The sequence below is a fragment of the Carassius carassius genome, chromosome 49 (assembly GCF_963082965.1).
Source record: "Carassius carassius chromosome 49, fCarCar2.1, whole genome shotgun sequence".
Classification (NCBI taxonomy): Eukaryota; Metazoa; Chordata; class Actinopteri; order Cypriniformes; family Cyprinidae; genus Carassius; species Carassius carassius.
This window is the reverse complement of record NC_081803.1, coordinates 10,390,660-10,413,180: the sequence shown is the minus strand read 5'-3', so window position 1 is coordinate 10,413,180 and position 22,521 is coordinate 10,390,660. Positions and strand designations below refer to the sequence as shown.

The 22,521-nt window shown below is 37.3% G+C and overlaps 1 protein-coding gene across 1 annotated transcript in view; it reads right to left on the bottom strand.

The window, feature by feature from the left end:
* Positions 1-846: 846 nt before the first annotated feature.
* Positions 847-22,521, bottom strand: part of LOC132132353 (ras-related protein Rab-38-like) — a 32,431-nt gene continuing 10,756 nt past the window's right edge. The window contains exons 2-3 of the mRNA XM_059544729.1: positions 3,033-3,313; positions 847-990 (exon numbers count right to left, since the gene is read on the bottom strand). Of these exons, the coding sequence (XP_059400712.1) occupies positions 847-990; positions 3,033-3,313 (425 nt within the window). The remainder of the gene's footprint in view (positions 991-3,032; positions 3,314-22,521) is intronic.

Below are 22,521 nucleotides of genomic sequence, written 5' to 3'. Positions count from 1 at the left end.
GTGGATGGCACTCATCCCTATCGCCAATCCATCAGTGAATGATCAGGCGTAGGCTACTTATCGCGAAAGGAAGACGCGGCCATAAATGTGCAGGTTATAGTGGACCATAGGGGTGTGATATCTTACCTGGTGGCAAGGACCAGCAACACTTCAAGTTCCTCTGACGAGAGGCTTGATGCCCTTTTTTACGTTGCTTCCCCAGCATATTTTGTATCTAACTCTTTCTCTCTCTCTATCTCTCTGTTCATTGTAGATAGGTTGCTTTTTATTAAAAACATAAACCAATTGCAATCAATACCGCATTAAACAGAAGTAACTGCAGCTGCTTGCCAATCAATTCTAATTGTAAAGTACCTTTCCATTAATATAAAAGTGTATTATATAATTTTTATAAGTCGTTAAACCAATGTCAAGAAGCGGCACAAGTGGCACAACGGGATGGATGATTAGCGAGGGATACCCGGTTTGTCTTACCGTCACAACATATCGTGTGAACATTACTGACCCTTTGATAATTTAATTTATAGTCTATATTTTACTGATAACTTAAACTATGTTAAAATAAATGTTACTGTAATAATTTGAGGAATGTTTCATTTGCATAGAACGTGTTGTCTTTCTTAACGCTGTAATGCACCTTCGAGTAAAGTGGAAAATCGATTCATGAGCAATCGATGCCAACTACTTCAGCACCCTGACTTTGGACAGCGCTCTTGTAACGTCGGACGTAAGAGGCAGCGTGCTAAGAAGCTTCCTAAGGGAAACTTCGGGGAACACACTTAGAAACATCAACAACTTTGGTAAGATATATCTTTCGATGTCTTCTTAGCGCGCTAAGAGTGAACGTTATCGGTGAACCGGGCCCAGTTCTTTATCTGAGTTGAGCTGAGGAGAAATGGTATCTGGAACCACTGATTTCAAGATATCATTCTCGCTGGCAATTATGTGTTTCACAAGGAAGTTGGCAGCTTCATTAATGTTGATGTTTTCCTAAAATTTAGAGAGACAGAACATGCATGAAACATTTTTAGATGACCAGGTTTCAGATTTCCAGATGTTTGGTTTGGGCCCGGTTCCCCGATAACGTTCACTCTTAGCGCGCTAAGAAGACCTCGAAAGATATATCTTACCAAAGTTATTTATGTTCCTAAGTGTGTTCCCCGAAGTGTCCCTTAGGAAGCTTCTTAGCACGCTGCCTCTTACGTCCGACGTTACAAGAGCGCTGTCCCGAGTGAAAATGCTGAATTAGTTGGCATCGATTGCTCATGAATCGATTTTCCACTTCACGCGAAGGTGCAATACAGCGTTAAGAAAGACAACACGTTCTATGCAAATGAAACATTCATCAAATTATTACAGTAACATTTATTTTAACATAGTTTACGTTATCAGTAAATATAGACTATAGATTAAATTATCAAATGGTCAGTAATATGTTCACACGATATGTTGTGAATCCCTCGCTAATCATCCACCCTCCTTATACCGTTTGTGCGACTTGTGCCGCTTCTTGACATGGGTTTAACGACTCATAAAAATTATATAATACACTTGTATATTAATGGTAATGGATTGGCAAGCAGCTGCAGTTACTTCTGTTTAATGCGGTATTGATTGCAATTGGTTTATGTTTTTAATAAAAAGCAACCTATCTACAATGAACAGAGAGATAGAGAGAGAGAGAGAGAGAGTTAGATACAGAATATGCTGGGGAAGCAACGTAAAAAAAGGGCACAAAGCCTCTCGTCAGAGGAACTGGACGCACCTCCACACTGTGGTCTTGATTAGGCTGTAGCCCTCTCCCACGACCTCGACGAATCTCTCTGTAGCAAAAAAGAAAAGAAAAAAAAAAAAGTAGCGCTGGGCTTCAGGGCTTAAAGCAGAATTCCGCTGCTTTAGCCTGGCCAGCACAGGTCTGGGAAGGTCCAACAGCTCCATAATGAGCTGTCTTCGGAGGCGATTTTTTTTTTAATATAGCCACGTCAGGCAAAATGTCAAAAGGGCTTAGGTTTTGCCGAATAAAAAAATTGACATGGGCTAAACGGCTCCGCGTCCGGGTCCGTCTTTGATTCAATACAAGAACACGTTGGATCGCTGCCATAGTTGGTCGCTTTCTGGACACCACCAGGATTACCCATTTATAGATCTTAGCCATTTAGAGCCATATTGTTTGCCAGATTTTAATTATCAAAAAAATGATTGCCAATTCGCTTTAATTACATTACGAAAAAGCCTAGGCTAATTACCACCATATTAGTTCTGATACCACATAAAGTCAACTTCATAAATAGGCCTGTATCCATTGCAAACATAATTTATTATGAGTCTTAAAAAATAACAGAAAATCATTGTTGAGCCACAAAATTGTCATCATACCATAGTTTGACTTGTACTTCGCTGCGCTGGTTTCTAAAGACTGCTGTACAGTAGCGTCATGAGCTCAAATAACGCTAAGAGAGAGCTACGAATGGTCCAGACCAACCTTACGAAAGTGTGACTTACAGAAGATATACTCAGCGTACAAACGTGTCGGGAACCGTGCCATAAGGTTAAGAGAGAGGTTAAGGAATAAGTTAAGAACTACTTAGCGATAAGAACGTTTTGGGGAACCGGGCCTTGATCATTCAGGATAAGGATTGTGTTTGATAATATCTGCCATTGAACCTGACCTGGGAACAGTAATGAATTATTAAATCCCATGAAAATCCTACTAGATGGAGGTTAATTTAAGACTGATTGGGCTCTTCAATAAGGATGAATGGACAGAGGTCCTGAAATAAATAAATAATAAATCCCTTTGAAACATCTCTATTGGATTTAATGAGATGGCCCCAATGTTCCAATGTTTCCCTCAGCAACTGTTTCTGCATGTGAGAAACAAGTCTAATTAGCATGTAAATATAAATAACCTTCAATCAGAAGCTTTAATCAAGCACTAAAGCCTCTGACAATACAAGTTCTGTCAAGAAATATTTGTTAGACTGCTGTATATCTAAATATCATCTAAATATATTATAAATGTCATGCTTTACCTTAGCAGATGTCTCAAACCAGCCCACAAATCCATTCTCCTTGCAGTATTGGTCCATCTTCAGGCTGTTGTTAGACAGAAAGTCTCTATTTTGGTCTGACTTATTGGCCAAGAGCACTATGGCTATACTCTGGCCATTTGAAAGTATTAATTTTGAGTCCAGATCCTCCTTCCATTTGGAGACAGCCTCAAACGTGGTGGGTCTGGTAACATCAAAAACAATGAACGCCCCCATGGCCTCCCGGTAATAAACCCTTGTCATGTTCCCGAACCGCTCCTGACCTTCCAGTGCAGATGGAGACGGAGAAAAAAAGGTAAAAACAACTGAGAAAAGCATGACACAACAAGCCAAATGCCACTTCCATTCAAAGGTTTGATGTAGGTAATATTTTTTTTTATAAAAGTAGATTCTTATGCTCAACACAGCTGTATTTGTTTGGTTAAAAATACAATAAAACAGTAATATTGTGAACTATTGTCACAATTCAAAATAACTGTTTTCTACTTAAAAAGGAATCTACTCCTGTGCGGTCAAAGCTGCATTTTGTCACATGATCCTTCAGAAATCATTCTAATGTGCTGATTTGGTGCTAAAGAAACATGTCTTATTATCAGTTTTACATTATTCATTTGAGTAATCTTCAACGAATAAACGGTTCAAATGAACAGCATTAAAAAAAAATTGTAACATTATAAATCTTTAGTGACTTTCAATCAATTTAATGCGCTCTTACTGAATTTAATTATTAATTTCTTAAAAAAAACTTTTAAACACTAGTATATATTGCATGCATAAATTGCTTATATATTAAGGTATTTTAAGTAGCAGCTCATGGTCTCAAATTCTAAGAAAAAGTGTGTGCCAGGATAAATTTGGCATGATTACATTTAGTAAAATGAATCTACTGGTGAAAACACAGAACTCTTTACATTTCTTTGTGCATGCATAGTGTGGATAAACATTGTCCTGACCAGTATCCACAGCAAACTTTCCTGTTGTTTTCTTATTCAATCAAATATGCTTGTTACTAGTTACTACTGATTTTTCCAGCTAATGGTACATTCTGTCTGTGCGCCTTTCTCTTGTCAGATTCTGAATGCAACCACTCATCTGGGCTGCCAGCATTATACAACATTCCCAAGGACAGCTGACAGCTGTTTCTCTCAGTTTGTTCTAGTATTTGTTCAAAATTAGAATCAGGAGGTGTGTGTTGATCTCTGTCTGACAGCAGCCTGCTTCGCGCTTGATGGACCAAGAAACAAGAAATGCTTTATTGTTTTTTTTTATCAATAATGGTCTTTTGAGATATTGCAAAGGTGTTGTACAACGAAATTTGAACAATGCATTAAACTGTAAACCATCAATCAAATCTAAATGAATCTTTCATTTGCTTAAAGGTGCCATGTGCAAAAATTGAGCTAAAACTATTCAAAAAATTACCTACACGCATCAAAAGTATGAGGACAAATAAGGGCGATGATGTCATTAAAAAAATGTCAAGTTATAGTGCTGCAGAGATATCAACCATAACTAGAATTAAAAGTTAGTGAACTAACTTTGATGTTGGCTTGGCCATGGGGCAAAAGGGCCACAGTACTTGTGTGCCCAACATTCTTGAGCTGCCCCGCTGCAAAAAAACAAAAACAAAATACACCTGCAAAATACACCTGTCGTTTTCCATGGTCCCTTGATGTTTTCTTTTCTAATAAAAAGCCTAGGCTATGATAACAGCTATGACAGAGTTGTCTAGCTGGATGCGAAATAAGTCATGCCTATTTTTTTTCATGTTTGCTATTTCACAGTCCTGTCACCGTCGCGTTGTGGGCAACGACACACAAGATAACTGAAACAATGCGGTTTAAATCAAGGTGATCATAAGGGGTCCAAGCACAATGGTTTGTATAGATGATGCAGTTGCACAATGGACGTGTATCTTTTCAAGTAAATTATGAGTCCTTTTGTGAGTACTATTATATGCACAACATGAAAATAGATAACAATCATAGTGTCCCTTCTTCACTTTTTCAGTAATTTGTGATAACTTGATAAATATATTGGCAATACTATTAAAATATGATCAAAATTTATGGTATTTAGGAGATGATCGTTTTTGCATAATTACTATATTGGGTTTAATGAAAGTTTATAAAAAATTATGAATATTTATTCTTTTTTTATTTATGCACATAAATGAAACATTTTCAAGTCTTTGAACAGATGAGGTGTGCTATATCTTTTCTAACTGATTGGACTTACGGTTTTCATAAAAATAAATATTAAAAATCATAAAAATCCCATAGACTTTAATTGACAGAATGTTCAGATGAGCCAAGCTCCAAATCCCATTAGACTCAATCAAACTTTGCTTCTATGAACTATTTCTAATCAATTTAAACTAATTCAAACTCATGTAATATTTCTAATTTATTTATGTGCATAAATAAAAAATGTATAAATATTCTTTTTTTTTAAATAAATTTCAATAAGGCCCAATATAGTAATAATGCAACAACTATAATCTCCTAAATACCATTCAATTTGATCTTATTTTAATAGTACTGACAACATATTTCTCAAGTTATCACACATTACTGAAAAATTAAAGAGGGGACACTATATTAGTTATCTATTTTCATATTGTGTATTTAATAGTACTCACAGATGGACTCATAATTTACTTGAAAAGAGGCAATTTATGTATTCATTTGTATTTTTAACCGATTTAAAAGTGAAACTAAGGCAGAATCCTGTGCTCCGCTGATAAATAAAGTTAATTTAATATTCAAATCCGGTATCATTATCAACTTCCGATTTATATATCAAAGGTTTAAGTACACATGGTTGTTTTTGTTTCTATTCACCAAGCAATTTTCTATGGACCCTTGCTGTCTTCTGTTCTAATAAAAAGCCTAGGCTATGACAATAGTTTCGACAGAATTGGCTATTGAACATAAACTGTTGAGAAATAAATTGGAAGTTGATCATGATACTCGATTTGAATATTAAAGTGATTTCATTTACCAACTGCTTTGTCTCTGAATATATCTTGAAGTATTTAGTATTTATCCTGTGGCGCCATCGTGTGGACAACATAAGCAATGTGGCCTTCATTTCCCATTAAAATCTAATTTACTAAAAGCAGCTGGTAAATGCAGTCTCCCCTTACCAGTCACCCCCCATTTTTGGCATGGAGACAGAAATGACATACCCAAAATAAAAATGTTTTTGCTCATGATTCTTTCTGACTAGATACATAATCAACATTTGTCCACAAAGCTGACACTTCAAAGTTTACTGTTCAGGAATCAGAATCACTCAGACTGTTATGATAATAGAGATATATAAGCTCAAACATAAAAACAAAAATATTAAAAACATATTTTTTAAATGTATTAAAAAAATTGTTGATGTAGGATATGAGTTTAGCAACACAGTGTAGCTAAAGCCACAAGTCAACCAAAGCTTCATATGAAAATTTCATAATCTAATCTGTAAAACTGTGAATTTTATGAAATATTCTCTAAGGCCATGTCATGTGTGTTTTTAGAGAAGGCTAATCAGATTGATTTATGGCACTTGTCATCTCTGTAAGATCTCACATGTTAACATTCCTGTGCTCTCTGTATGTGTGTTGGCTTTAAAAACTCCCCATTTCATAATTATATTGTTCTCACCGAATGGGTCTTTCGAACCTCCGCCAGGTATGACACATTATCCGCATTATTCTTTTATCATTATTATTTTGCTTTTATTACACCTTTATCAGCCTTTGTTGTGGTTATTTCAAGCTTTACAATCCACTAAACTGCTATCTCACTTAGTCTCAGTATGCATTTAGCCCTTATTTATCAAAAGTCTTACTATAAAAATGATTGTGACAGAAATGCATTATGAACAAATGCACCTGCTATTATTAGCATTAGAGCTAACGTTAGCATCAAGCTACATAAGAAAATTTATTAAATTATTAGTACACTTTTACTAAAAACTCACTTTAAACCCCGATCGAGTTTTTGTAATAACTTCATTTAGCGATCAGGGGTGGAATTTGGTCGTGCTATTTGTAGCCTTTTTCATCGCTGCACAAGTTAGCATTTCCGATGTACATTTTCGATTTTTTTATATAAAAACGCCCCAGATCTCAAGAAAATCTCATACCAAGTTTTACTATCGTAATCGCGGGTTTATTATTCGGAAATTTCGTGTGTACAGAGGTGTTTCAGTGTTATGGTAAGATATGAACCAGGAAGTTTACAGGAAGCATGTGACACGATGTGGCGGTGTCCAGTTATGACATGCTAAGATTGACATGGGGGAAGGACCAATCGGAGTCTGACTGACACACAGCACGAGCTCACAGCACTGCAAACACACACAGATCGCTGGGAGAGGCTGTTTATCATCAGATCGCGTAAATCAGTGGAAAATGAATATAAATTACTATTCTGTCTGAAGAAATATGAAGTAAACATCAGTAAATATATCCATATATCTCCGCGGATATGCATTTTTGGTCTATAAATCCTTATTGACGCTGTTCAGTGAGTCTATGTGAACACAAATAAACCGCTGCAGACGTGACTGAATATGAATGAGTGGTGAATTTCTATTCAAAATGTGGCATAATACGGATTTATTATTTTGCACTCCTGACATAAATTACTAAATATCTGTCACTGCAACAATGTTTTATCAAAACATTGGTCAAATATCGAAGCTTGAGTCTTTAAACTTTCAATTGATGCACAGTTTGTCCAGATCAAGTAAGAGAGTGATGTTTAACGTGCTGTAAAAGTGAAACAATAATAAACTGGGGCCGTCGGCGATGTTTGCAAGTAAAGGGGTTTTAATATTGAATCCAGCATTAATACCCATTTTCAATTTATTTCTCAACAGTTTATGTTCACGTGGCTGTTTTCGTTTATATTCGCCAAGCTATTATGAATTTTGAAATAATCGTGTACTTGATTTGTCCGATCTACCGACGAAAAGCCAGAATCACTGTCCTCTGAAGCTGGAGAGATGAATGTTATTTTCACCTAAGACAAAAAGATCACACAAGCACTCATTTTTATATCTATAATATATTCTTCTAATTGTTTTGTGTTGATTCGCTGCACTGTTTTAATTTAAAAGGCTGTCGTGACTTTTTTTCATAAAGCTGTATCACGCTGTCAAATGGGCTGCTGATGAAGCGCTCATTTCTCTCTCGTCTTTCTCTCAGTTCTTTGGCCAGAGACATAATTTATTAATGAGATCCGATCCGGTAATAATAACATATGTTGGTTTAGCTTGGCAGTGTGAATGAAATGTGTATTTATTTATCCGATCTCGCCCCGAAACGCGGCTGTCATGTGACTTTTTTCCCTCGATGTCAAATAAAATTTCGTTTTGCACGGCTCAACAAACACCTGCATTTTGCTCTTGTTGTGTTCTAATGAGTGGATTGTGTGCATCAATATTTATTTTTAAGAAGCTCTTAAAAATATATATAAATGACTTTACCATGTTGTGACGATTGATGTGACGTTCAGCCTGACAGAGAATTCACTGCGGTCAAGCCAGCCGCCAAGTAGAAAAGCACGGTCAATCTAGCCGCCACGTTATTTCTAGAGTCCCGTATAAACTGCGTATTACGTCAGAGAACTGATCTGAATGCAGTGCTCTTCCAGCGAACGCTACTTTTTTTCCCAACACACAGTCCGTTACTGTCTGATGCTGAATACCAAAATAAAAAACCTCTAATACTCATATTACAAAATAAGAACAATAATATATGCTTGCTGTATCTCTCCATTCGAAAAGCTATAAAAATAAAAGTTCTACAATGCACAGACTGGTTCCACCTCAGACAGAAAGTACAGTGTCAGCTGCATGCTGCTGCATCTCTACTTTCAAAAATCTATAAAAATAAAAGTTATAGATTGCACAGACCACCTCAGATTGCGAGTACACCTTACCACAATCTCAGCTGCATCGTTTCAGGACAGTCTGATGTGTAATTACAAAATAAGAGCCTTCCAAATCTCATAAATAAGCTGCTGCATCTCTACTTTCAAAAATCTATAAAAATAAAAGTTATAGATTGCACAGACCACTTTCACCTCAGATTGCGAGTACACCTTACCACAATCTCAGCTGCATCGTTTCAGGACAGTCTGATGTGTAACTACAAAATAAGAGCCTCCCAAATCTCATAAATAAGCTGCTGCATCTACTTTCAAAAATCTATAAAAATAAAAGTTATAGTTTGCACAGACCACTTTCACCTCAGATTGAGAGTACACCTTGCCACAATGTCAGCTGCATCGTTTCAGGACATTCTGATGTGTAATTACAAAATAAGAGCCTCCCAAATCTCATAAACAAGCTGCTGTATGAAGATAAAATTATGCCATAATGAATTGCAAGCGCAAGGTAAAATTTGTGAAAGTGTAAATAAGATTGCAAGCGTAAATCAAATTTGCATGCGCAAGATAAGATTTGTAAAGGTGTAAGTCGACTTTCAAGTGTAAGAAAAAAATATTTGCAGCATTTTAGTGTTATTCGTAAGTGTAATTCATGTATTGTGAAACTGCAGCTTCATGCTAACGCAAAATAATAAGGATCTGCATTCTTCTGACTTCCATTTTTCCGCGTGTACACTTTTGGCACTGTTTCAGCGCACAGATGCGGCCAAAAGTACTGCAGGTCTGTGAACATCAATTTGCAAGCGAAAGCAACAGAGTCAAGAACTGCAAAACAGATTAATTGCGTAAAATCAAACTTTGTTTAAAAAATAAACTGCTGCAAACGTCTAAATTACTTGTTGGGTGCGTAGGATAAACGCTCCCGAAATAACCTGGTTTGCACAGTTCGTCTTTCTGCGCTTACAGTTTTGGCACGATTCTATCACTGACTTAGCTTTGCAAGCGTGAAAGAGGAGGGCGGGTCCACCTTCTTCATGTAGCCAATCAAATGAGCTTCAGTACTCAACCTGCCTTTCTTATTACCTCACACATAATCATAACAGCAGGATCTAAACAACTAACAATGCATACTTTGATAGGGAATATTGCTTTGGGATTGTTGGGATGAGCACTGCATGATATACTGAGAACTAGCTCAATCTGCTGCAGAAAGAATAACGTTAGTAGAATAAATGAGCAATGGACACACACTGTGTTTAAATTATAGATTTGGATATCAGCTCAAAGCTCTAAGCAGATTATATGATATACACCATATAATATGCTTAGACCTTTGAGCTGATGCTTAACATATACATCCTTTCAATGAAAATGCCAAACCAGCCGAATCTGTTTTTCTTAACACCGAGAATGTCATAGTATGCAGTATTAACACACGGGAGGCGGAAGTCGGCTTAATAGTATCCTACACAACTTATAAATTATTTAAATATAGGCCTACAACAATTGTTTATTATTATATATTTGTGTGTGCGTTAAAAGTACCATAACGGCGGCGAGGAAGATGCTGAGCCAAGTCAGAAAGTCACTCACGAAGGAGTTTGTTTCTCTTCTGGTGACTGGCGCGATAATTGAACCAATCAGATAAGAGTAAATCGAGAGTCAGCAAGAAGCTCATTTGATTGGCTACATGAAGAAGGTGGACCCGCCCTCCTCTTTCACGCTTGCAAAGCTAAGTCAGTGATAGAATCGTGCCAAAACTGTAAGCGCAGAAAGACGAACTGTGCAAACCAGGTTATTTCGGGAGCGTTTATCCTACGCACCCAACAAGTAATTTAGACGTTTGCAGCAGTTTATTTTTTAAACAAAGTTTGATTTTACGCAATTAATCTGTTTTGCAGTTCTTGACTCTGTTGCTTTCGCTTGCAAATTGATGTTCACAGACCTGCAGTACTTTTGGCCGCATCTGTGCGCTGAAACAGTGCCAAAAGTGTACACGCGGAAAAATGGAAGTCAGAAGAATGCAGATCCTTATTATTTTGCGTTAGCATGAAGCTGCAGTTTCACAATACATGAATTACACTTACGAATAACACTAAAATGCTGCAAATATTTTTTTCTTACACTTGAAAGTCGACTTACACCTTTACAAATCTTATCTTGCGCATGCAAATTTGATTTACGCTTGCAATCTTATTTACACTTTCACAAATTTTACCTTGCGCTTGCAATTCATTATGGCATAATTTTATCTTCATACTGCTGCATCTCTACCTTCAAAAATCTATAAAAATAAAAGTTATAGATTGCACAGACCACTTTCACCTCAGATTGAGAGTACACCTTACCACAATGTCAGCTGCATCGTTTCAGGACTGTCTGATGTGTAATTACAGAATAAGAGCCCCCCCAAATATCATAAATGAGATGCTGCATCTCTCCTTTTAAAAATCTATAAAAATAAAAGTTATTGATTGCACAGAGGACTTTCACCTCAGATTGAGAGTGCACCTTGCCAAAATGTCAGCTGCATCGTTTCAGAACAGTCTAAAGCGGAATTACAAAATAGGAGCCTCCCAAATCTCAAAAATAAGATGCTGCATTTCTGCTTTCAAAAATGTATATTAAAAAAAGTTATAGATTGCACAGGCCACTTTCACCTCAGATTGACAGTTCACCTTGCCACAATGTCAGCTGCATCGTTTCAGGACAGTCTGATTTGGAATTACAAAATAAGAGCCTCCCAAATCTCATAAACAAGCTGCTGCATCTCTACTTTCAAAAATCTATAAAAATAAAAGTTATAGATTGCACAGACCACTTTCACCTCAAATTGAGAGTACACCTTGCCACAATGTCAGCTGCATCGTTTCAGGACAGTCTGATTTGGAATTACAAAATAAGAGCCTCCCAAATCTCATAAACAAGCTGCTGCATCTCTACTTTCAAAAATCTATAAAAATAAAAGTTATAGATTGCACAGACCACTTTCACCTCAGATTGAGAGTACACCTTGCCACAATGTCAGCTGCATCGTTTCAGGACAGTCTGATTTGGAATTACAAAATAAGAGCCTCCCAAATCTCATAAACAAGCTGCTGCATCTCTACTTTCAAAAATCTATAAAAATAAAAGTTATAGATTGCACAGACCACTTTCACCTCAAATTGAGAGTACACCTTACCACAATGTCAGCTGCGTCGTTTCAGGACTATCTGATGTGTAATTACAGAATAAGAGCCCCCCAAGTCTCATAAATGAGATGCTGCATCTCTACATTCAAAAATCTATAAAAAATAAAAGTTATAGATTGCACAGACCACTTTCACCTCAGATTAAGAGTACACCTTACCACAATGTCAGCTGCATCGTTTCAGAACTGTCTGATGTGTAATTACAAAATAAGAGCCTCCCAAATCTCATAAACAAGCTGCTGCATCTCTACTTTCAAAAATCTATAAAAATAAAAGTTATTGATTGCACAGACGACTTTCACCTCAGATTGAGAGTACACCTTGCCAAAATGTCAGCTGCATCGTTTCAGGACAGTCTGATGCGGAATTACAAAATAGGAGCCTCCCAAATCTCAAAAATAAGATGCTGCATCTGCTTTCAAAAATGTATATTAAAAAAAGTTATAGATTGCACAGGCCACTTTCACTGCAGATTGAGAGTACACCTTGCCACAATGTCAGCTGCATCGTTTCAGGACAGTCTGATTTGGAATTACAAAATAAGAGCCTCCCCAATATCATAAATAAGCTGCTGCATCTCTACATTCAAAAATCTATAAAAATAAAAGTTATAGATTGCACAGACCACTTTCACCTCATATTGAGAGTACACCTTGCCACAATGTCAGCTGCATCGTTTCAGGACAGTCTGATGTGTAATTACAAAATAAGAGCCTCCCAAATCTCATAAACAAGCTGCTGCATCTCGACTTTCAAAAATCTATAAAAATAAGTTATAGATTGCACAGAACGTTTTCACCACAGATTGAGAGTACACCTAGCCACAATGTCAGCTGCATCGTTTCAGGACAGTCTGATTTGGAATTACAAAATAAGAGCCTCCCCAATATCATAAATAAGCTGCTGCATCTCTACATTCAAAAATCTATAAAAATAAAAGTTATAGATTGTACAGACCACTTTCACCTCAGATTGAGAGTACACCTTACCACAATGTCAGCTGCATCGTTTCAGGACTGTCTGATGTGTAATTACAGAATAAGAGCCCCCCCAAATATCATAAATGAGATGCTGCATCTCTCCTTTTAAAAATCTATAAAAATAAAAGTTATTAATTGCACAGAGGACTTTCACCTCAGATTGAGAGTGCACCTTGCCAAAATGTCAGCTGCATCGTTTCAGAACAGTCTAAAGCGGAATTACAAAATAGGAGCCTCCCAAATCTCAAAAATAAGATGCTGCATTTCTGCTTTCAAAAATGTATATTAAAAAAAGTTATAGATTGCACAGGCCACTTTCACCTCAGATTGACAGTACACCTTGCCACAATGTCAGCTGCATCGTTTCAGGACAGTCTGATTTGGAATTACAAAATAAGAGCCTCCCAAATCTCATAAACAAGCTGCTGCATCTCTACTTTCAAAAATCTATAAAAATAAAAGTTATAGATTGCACAGACCACTTTCACCTCAAATTGAGAGTACACCTTGCCACAATGTCAGCTGCATCGTTTCAGGACAGTCTGATTTGGAATTACAAAATAAGAGCCTCCCAAATCTCATAAACAAGCTGCTGCATCTCTACTTTCAAAAATCTATAAAAATAAAAGTTATAGATTGCACAGACCACTTTCACCTCAGATTGAGAGTACACCTTGCCACAATGTCAGCTGCATCGTTTCAGGACAGTCTGATTTGGAATTACAAAATAAGAGCCTCCCAAATCTCATAAACAAGCTGCTGCATCTCTACTTTCAAAAATCTATAAAAATAAAAGTTATAGATTGCACAGACCACTTTCACCTCAAATTGAGAGTACACCTTACCACAATGTCAGCTGCGTCGTTTCAGGACTATCTGATGTGTAATTACAGAATAAGAGCCCCCCAAGTCTCATAAATGAGATGCTGCATCTCTACATTCAAAAATCTATAAAAAATAAAAGTTATAGATTGCACAGACCACTTTCACCTCAGATTAAGAGTACACCTTACCACAATGTCAGCTGCATCGTTTCAGAACTGTCTGATGTGTAATTACAAAATAAGAGCCTCCCAAATCTCATAAACAAGCTGCTGCATCTCTACTTTCAAAAATCTATAAAAATAAAAGTTATTGATTGCACAGACGACTTTCACCTCAGATTGAGAGTACACCTTGCCAAAATGTCAGCTGCATCGTTTCAGGACAGTCTGATGCGGAATTACAAAATAGGAGCCTCCCAAATCTCAAAAATAAGATGCTGCATCTGCTTTCAAAAATGTATATTAAAAAAAGTTATAGATTGCACAGGCCACTTTCACTGCAGATTGAGAGTACACCTTGCCACAATGTCAGCTGCATCGTTTCAGGACAGTCTGATTTGGAATTACAAAATAAGAGCCTCCCCAATATCATAAATAAGCTGCTGCATCTCTACATTCAAAAATCTATAAAAATAAAAGTTATAGATTGCACAGACCACTTTCACCTCATATTGAGAGTACACCTTGCCACAATGTCAGCTGCATCGTTTCAGGACAGTCTGATTTGGAATTACAAAATAAGAGCCTCCCAAATCTCATAAACAAGCTGCTGCATCTCTACTTTCAAAAATCTATAAAAATAAAAGTTATAGATTGCACAGACCACTTTCACCTCAGATTGAGAGTACACCTTACCACAATGTCAGCTGCATAGTTTCAGGACTGTCTGATGTGTAATTACAGAATAAGAGCCCCCCCAAATATCATAAATGAGATGCTGCATCTCTCCTTTTAAAAATCTATAAAAATAAAAGTTATTGATTGCACAGAGGACTTTCACCTCAGATTGAGAGTACACCTTGCCACAATGTCAGCTGCATCGTTTCAGAACAGTCTAAAGCGGAATTACAAAATAGGAGCCTCCCAAATCTCAAAAATAAGATGCTGCATTTCTGCTTTCAAAAATGTATATTAAAAAAAGTTATAGATTGCACAGGCCACTTTCACCTCAGATTGACAGTACACCTTGCCACAATGTCAGCTGCATCGTTTCAGGACAGTCTGATGCGGAATTACAAAATAGGAGCCTCCCAAATCTCACAAATAAGATGCTGCATCTGCTTCAAAAATGTATATTAAAAAAAGTTATAGATTGCACAGGCCACTTTCACTGCAGATTGAGAGTACACCTTGCCACAATGTCAGCTGCATCGTTTCAGGACAGTCTGATTTGGAATTACAAAATAGGAGCCTCCCCAATATCATAAATAAGCTGCTGCATCTCTACATTCAAAAATCTATAAAAATAAAAGATATAGATTGCACAGACCACTTTCACCTCAGATTGAGAGTACACCTTGCCACAATGTCAGCTGCATAGTTTCAGGACTGTCTGATGTGTAATTACAAAATAAGAGCCCCCCCAAATATCATAAATGAGATGCTGCATCTCTCCTTTTAAAAATCTATAAAAAAAAATAGTTATTGATTGCACAGAGGACTTTCACCTCAGATTGAGAGTACACCTTGCCACAATGTCAGCTGCATCGTTTCAGAACAGTCTAAAGCGGAATTGCAAAATAAGAGCCTCCCAAATCTCATAAACAAGCTGCTGCATCTCTACTTTCAAAAATCTATAAAAATAAAAGTTATAGATTGCACAGACCACTTTCACCTCAGATTGAGAGTACACCTTACCACAATGTCAGCTGCGTCGTTTCAGGACTATCTGATGTGTAATTACAGAATAAGAGCCCCCCAAATATCATAAATGAGATGCTGCATCTCTACATTCAAAGATCTATAAAAAATAAAAGTTATAGATTGCACAGACCACTTTCACCTCAGATTAAGAGTACACCTTACCACAATGTCAGCTGCATCGTTTCAGAACTGTCTGATGTGTAATTACAAAATAAGAGCCTCCCAAATCTCATAAACAAGCTGCTGCATCTCTACTTTCAAAAATCTATAAAAATAAAAGTTATTGATTGCACAGACGACTTTCACCTCAGATTGAGAGTACACCTTGCCAAAATGTCAGCGGCATCGTTTCAGGACAGTCTGATGCGGAATTACAAAATAGGAGCCTCCCAAATCTCAAAAATAAGATGCTGCATCTGCTTTCAAAAATATATATTAAAAAAAGTTATAGATTGCACAGGCCACTTTCACTGCAGATTGAGAGTACACCTTGCCACAATGTCAGCTGCATCGTTTCAGGACAGTCTGATTTGGAATTACAAAATAAGAGCCTCCCCAATATCATAAATAAGCTGCTGCATCTCTACATTCAAAAATCTATAAAAATAAAAGTTATAGATTGCACAGACCACTTTCACCTCAGATTGAGAGTACACCTTGCCACAATGTCAGCTGCATCGTTTCAGGACAGTCTGATTTGGAATTACAAAATAAGAGCCTCCCAAATTTCATAAACAAGCTGCTGCATCTCTACTTTCAAAAATCTATGAAAATAAAAGTTATAGATTGCACAGACCACTTTCACCTCAGATTGAGAGTACACCTTACCACAATGTCAGCTGCGTCGTTTCAGGACTATCTGATGTGTACTTACAGAATAAGAGCCCCCCAAATATCATAAATGAGATGCTGCATCTCTACATTCAATAATCTATAAAAATAAAAGTTATAGATTGCACAGACCACTTTCACCTCAGATTAAGAGTACACCTTTCCACAATGTCAGCTACATCGTTTCAGAACTGTCTGATGTGTAATTACAAAATAAGAACCTCCCAAATCTCATAAACAAGCTGCTGCATCTCTACTTTCAAAAATCTATAAAAATAAAAGTTATTGATTGCACAGATGACTTCCACCTCAGATTGAGAGTACACCTTGTCACAATGTCAGCTGCATCGTTTCAGAACAGTCTGATGCGGAATTACAAAATAGGAGCCTCCCAAATCTCAAAAATAAGATGCTGCATCTGCATTCAAAAATGTATATTAAAAAAAGTTATAGATTGCACAGGCCACTTTCACCTCAGATTGAGAGTACACCTTTCCACAATCGTTTCAGGACAGTTTGATGTGGAATTGCAAAATAAGAGCCTCCCAAATCTCATAAACAACTGCTGCATCTCTACTTTCAAAAATCTATAAAAATAAAAGTTATAGATTGCACAGACCACTTTTACCTCAGATTGAGAGTACACCTTACCATACTGTCAGCTGCGTCGTTTCAGGACTATCTGATGTGTAATTACAGAATAAGAGCCCCCCCAAATATCATAAATGAGATGCTGCATCTCTACATTCAAAAATCTATAAAATAAAAGTTATAGGTTGCACAGACGACTTTCACCTCAGATTGAGAGTACACCTTGCCACAATGTCAGCTGCATCGTTTCATAACAGTCTGATGTGGAATTACGAAATAGGAGCCTCCCAAATCTCAAAAATAAGATGCTGTATCTGCTTTCAAAAATGTATACTAAAAAAAGTTATAGATTGCACAGGCCACTTTCACCTCAGATTGAGAGTACACCTTGCCACAATCTCAATTGCATCGTTTCAGGACAGTCTGATGTGTAATTACAAAATAAGAGCCTCCCAAATCTCATAAATAAGCTGCTGAATCTACATTCAAAAATGTATATTTAAAAAAGTTATAGATTGCAGAGGCCACTTTCACTACAGATTGAGAGTACACCTTGACATAATGTCAGCTGCATCGTTTCAGGACAGTCTGATTTGGAATTACAAAATAAGAGCCTCCCCAATATCATAAATAAGCTGCTGCATCTCTACATTCAAAAATCTATAAAAATAAAAGTTATAGATTGCACAGACCACTTTCACCTCAGATTGAGAGTACACCTTACCACAATGTCAGCTGCATCGTTTCAGGACTGTCTGATGTGCAATTACAAAATAAGAGCCTCCCAAATCTCATAAACAAGCTGCTGCATCTCTACTTTCAAAAATCTATAAAAATAAAAGTTATAGATTGCACAGACCACTTTCACCTCAGATTGAGAGTACACCTTGCCACAATGTCAGCTGCATCTTTTCAGGACAGTCTGATGTGGAATTGCAAAATAAGAGCCTCCCAAATCTCATAAACAAGCTGCTGCATCTCTACTTTCAAAAATCTATGAAAATAAAAGTTATAGATTGCACAGACCACTTTTACCTCAGATTGAGAGTACACCTTGCCACAATGTCAGCTGCATCGTTTCAGGACTGTCTGATGTGTACATAGAGAATAAGAGCCCCCCAAATATCATAAATGAGATGCTGCATCTCTACATTCAAAAATCTATAAAAATAAAAGTTATAGATTGCACAGACGACTTCCACCTCAGATTGAGAGTACACCTAGCCACAATGTCAGCTGCATCGTTTCAGGACAGTCTGATGTGTAATTACAAAATAAGAGCCTCCCAAATCTCATAAACAAGCTGCTGCATCTCGACTTTCAAAAATCTATAAAAATAAGTTATAGATTGCACAGAACGTTTTCACCACAGATTGAGAGTACACCTAGCCACAATGTCAGCTGCATCGTTTCAGGACAGTCTGATGTGGAATTACAAAATAAGAACCTCCGAAATCTCATGAACAAGCTGCTGCATCTCTACATTCAAAAATCTATAAAAATAAAAGTTATAGATTGCACAGACCACTTTCACCTCAGATTGAGAGTACACCTTGCCACAATGTCACCTGCATCGTTTCAGGACAGTCTGATTTGGAATTACAAAATAAGAGCCTTCCAAATCTCATAAACAAGCTGCTGCATCTTTACTTTCAAAAATTTATAAAATTAAAAGTTATAGATTGCACAGACCACTTTCACCTCAGATTGAGAGTACACCTTACCACAATGTCAGCTGCATCGTTTCAGGACAGTCTGATGTGTAATTACAGAATAAGAGCCCCCCAAATATCATAAATGAGATGCTGCATCCCTACATTCAAAAATCTATAAAAATAAAAGCTATAGATTGCACAGACCACTTTCACCTCAGATTGAGAGTACACCTTGCCACAATGTCAGCTGCATTGTTTCAGGACTATCTGATGTGGAATTACGAAATAAGAGCCTCCTAAATCTCATAAATATGCTGCTGCATCTCTACTTTCAAAAATCAATAAAAATAAACGTTCTAGATTGCACAGACTAGCTCAACCTCAGATTGAGAGTATACCTTCCCACATTGTCAGATGTGTCACATCAGGACTGTCTGATGTGGTATTACAAAATAAAAGCCAACCCCCCCCTAACTTTCATATAAAGGTGAATCTCAGTAAATTAGAATGTCATGGAAAAGTTCATTTATTTCAGTAATTCAACTCTAATTGTTAAACTTGTGTATTGTAATTAAATTCAATGCACACAGACTGAAGTAGTTTAAGTCTTTGGTCCTTTTAATTGTGATGAATCTCAACAAGTTATTATACTTAAGAACAATAAAAAGAAAAATTGTGAATGGTTGGTCTTCTTAATTTTCCTTTACTGTACATGTACTCAATAAATGGTAGGGGCTCCTTTTGCTTTAATTACTGCCTTAATTCGGCGTGGCATCGAGGTGATCAGTTTGTGGCACTGCTGAGGTGGAATGGAAGCCCAGGTTTCTTTGACAGTGGCCCTCAGCTTAGCAGCATTTTTTTTGGGGTTTCTCATTTTCCTCTTGGCAATATCCTATTGATTCTCTATGGGGTTCAGGTCTTGTGAGTTTGCTGGGAAGTCAAGCACACTGTGTTGACATTTCCCAACATGACAGCAGTAATGACTTTATGAACTACTTTACTTCTAAGATCGATTCTATTAGAGATAAAATTGTAACAATGCAGCCTTCAGCTACAGTATCACATCAGACAGTGCACTATAGATCCCCTGAGGAACAGTTCCAGTCATTCTCTACTATAGGATAGGAAGAATTGTATAAACTTGTTAAATCATCTAAACCAACAACATATATGTTAGACCCTATTCAATCTTAGCTACTAAAAGAGGTGCTTCCAGAAGTCATAGATCCTCTTGTGACTATTATTAATTCCTCATTGCCATAAGGGTATGTCTCCAAAACCTTTAGACTGGCTGTTATTAAGCCTCTCATCAAAAAACCACAACTTGATCCCAAAGTTGAGAACTACTTAATTATAGACCGATCTCTGTGGTTGTATCTCTCTATTTGTGCTATTGGATTTTAGTGCAAGACACTATTGACCACAACATTCTTTTGCATTGACTAGAAAACATTTTTGGCATTAATGGAAGTGCATTAGCATGGTTTAAATCGTACTTATATGACCGCCATCAATTCGTAGCATTGAATGAAGAGGTATCATATGAATAACAAGTGCAGTATGGAGTACATCAAGGCTCAGTACTAGGGCCATGACTCTAAACGCTTTACATGTTACCCTTAGAAGATATCATCAGAAAACACAGTGTTAGCTTTAACTGTTATGCTGATGATACTCAGCTCTATATTTCTTCACTGCCCGGCGAAACATACCAATTAAAAAAAAAACGGAATGCATAGACGATTTAAAAAAGGTGGTGTTAATTATAGGACCTAAAAACTCTGCATGTAATAGCCTATAACGCTTACTAAGACTTGATTGCTGCTCTGTTAATTCTTCGTCATCCGTTAGGAACGTAGGTTTGCTATTTGATAGCAATTCTTTCTTTTAAAAAACCCATTTCTATCATTTGTAAATCTGCATTTTTCCATCTCAAAAATATATCTAAATTACAGCCTATCCTCTCAATATCAAATGCAGAAATGTTATTCCATGCGTTTATGACCTCAAGGTTAGATTATTGTAATGCTTTATAGGGTGGTTGTGCTGCATGCCTAATAAACAAACTTCAGCTAGTCCTAGATGCTAAATGCAGCAGCTAGAGTTCTTAATAGAACCAGGAACTATGACCATATTAGCATGGTTCTGTCAACACTGCACTGGCTCCCTATCAAACATTGTATACATTTTAAAATCTTGCTTATTACTTATAAAGCTCTGAATGGTTTAGCACCTAAGTATTTGAATGGCATCTACGCTAATATTAGTCTGTTTCTCCCTTATTCTGAGGTCACCGTAGCCACCAGATCCAGTCTTTATCCAGATCAGAGGGTCACCCGCATTCAGTCAGTATCCAGACAAATGGAGGATTAGCACCTAGAAAGGACCTCTACAGCCCTGCGAGACAGCGGAGACCAGATCAACTAGATGAGCCACAGAGACAGATCCCCTGTAAAGACCTTGTCTTCAACGACCACTGGGACAAGACCACAGGAAACCGATGATTCTTCTGCACAATCTGACTTGCTGCAGCCTGTAATTGAACTGCTGGCTTCATCGGGTCAGAGGAGAACTGCCCCCCCCCCCCCCCCCCCCCGACTGAGCCTGGGTTCTCCCAAGGTTTCTTCTCCATTCGGTCACTGATGAAGTTTTGGTTCCTTGCCGGTGTCACCTCTGGTTTGCTTAGTTGGGGACACTTCATTTACTAAATTAACTGAACTGAGCTGAATGATGACATCACTGAATTCAATGATGAACTGCCTTTAACTGTCATTTTTACATTATTGACACACTGTTTTCCTAAGTAATGTTGTTCAGTTGCTTTGACAATCTTTTTTTGTTTAAAGCACTATATAAATAAAAGTGACTTGACCAACACTATTTAACCAACATTTGGTGCTTTTGGCAGTGTGGCCAGGTGCCAAATACTGCTGGAAAATGAAATCAGCATCTTCAAAAAGCTGGTCAGCACAAGGAAGCATGAAATGCTCCAAAATTTCTTGGTAAAGGGGTGCAGTGTCTTTGGTTTTAAAAAAACACAATGAATCAACACCAGCAGTTTTCAATCACCTTGGGGTATAAGCTTCTCCACCCTTACTTTAAACTCTAGGATCTTGGTTTCCAAATGAAATACAAAACTTGCTCTCATCTGAAAAGAGGACTTTTTAACCACTGGGCAACAGTCCACTTCATCTTCTCCTTAGCCCGGCTAAGACTTTGTCCGTGTTTCAGCAAATTCCTTGACACGTCTGTGTGTGGTGGCACTTGATGCCTTGACCCCAGGCTCAGTCCATTCCCTGTGAAGTTCACTCAAATTCTTGAATTCTTGTCATAGTCTGTCACTCGATGGTGCCGCACACGGCTGCTTCAGTGCTTGGCTCTCCAGTATTTATACTGTTTTTGTTCGTTTTTCCTGTTTTTTGTTTAACAAACACAATCAGTTTCATCAGGGATGAACTGATGAACATTCGGCAGAACACACCACAAGATCTGTTACCGGATTTAAATTATTCAGACTTTTTACTGAACATTGTTATCGGAGGAGCAGCGGCGCTGATCAAAGCGAGCAGGAGTGCTTGTCAAACTCAGGAAACGTGGATTTTGAACGCCGTTGCCTAGCATACATCTGGCAAATCTCTGCTC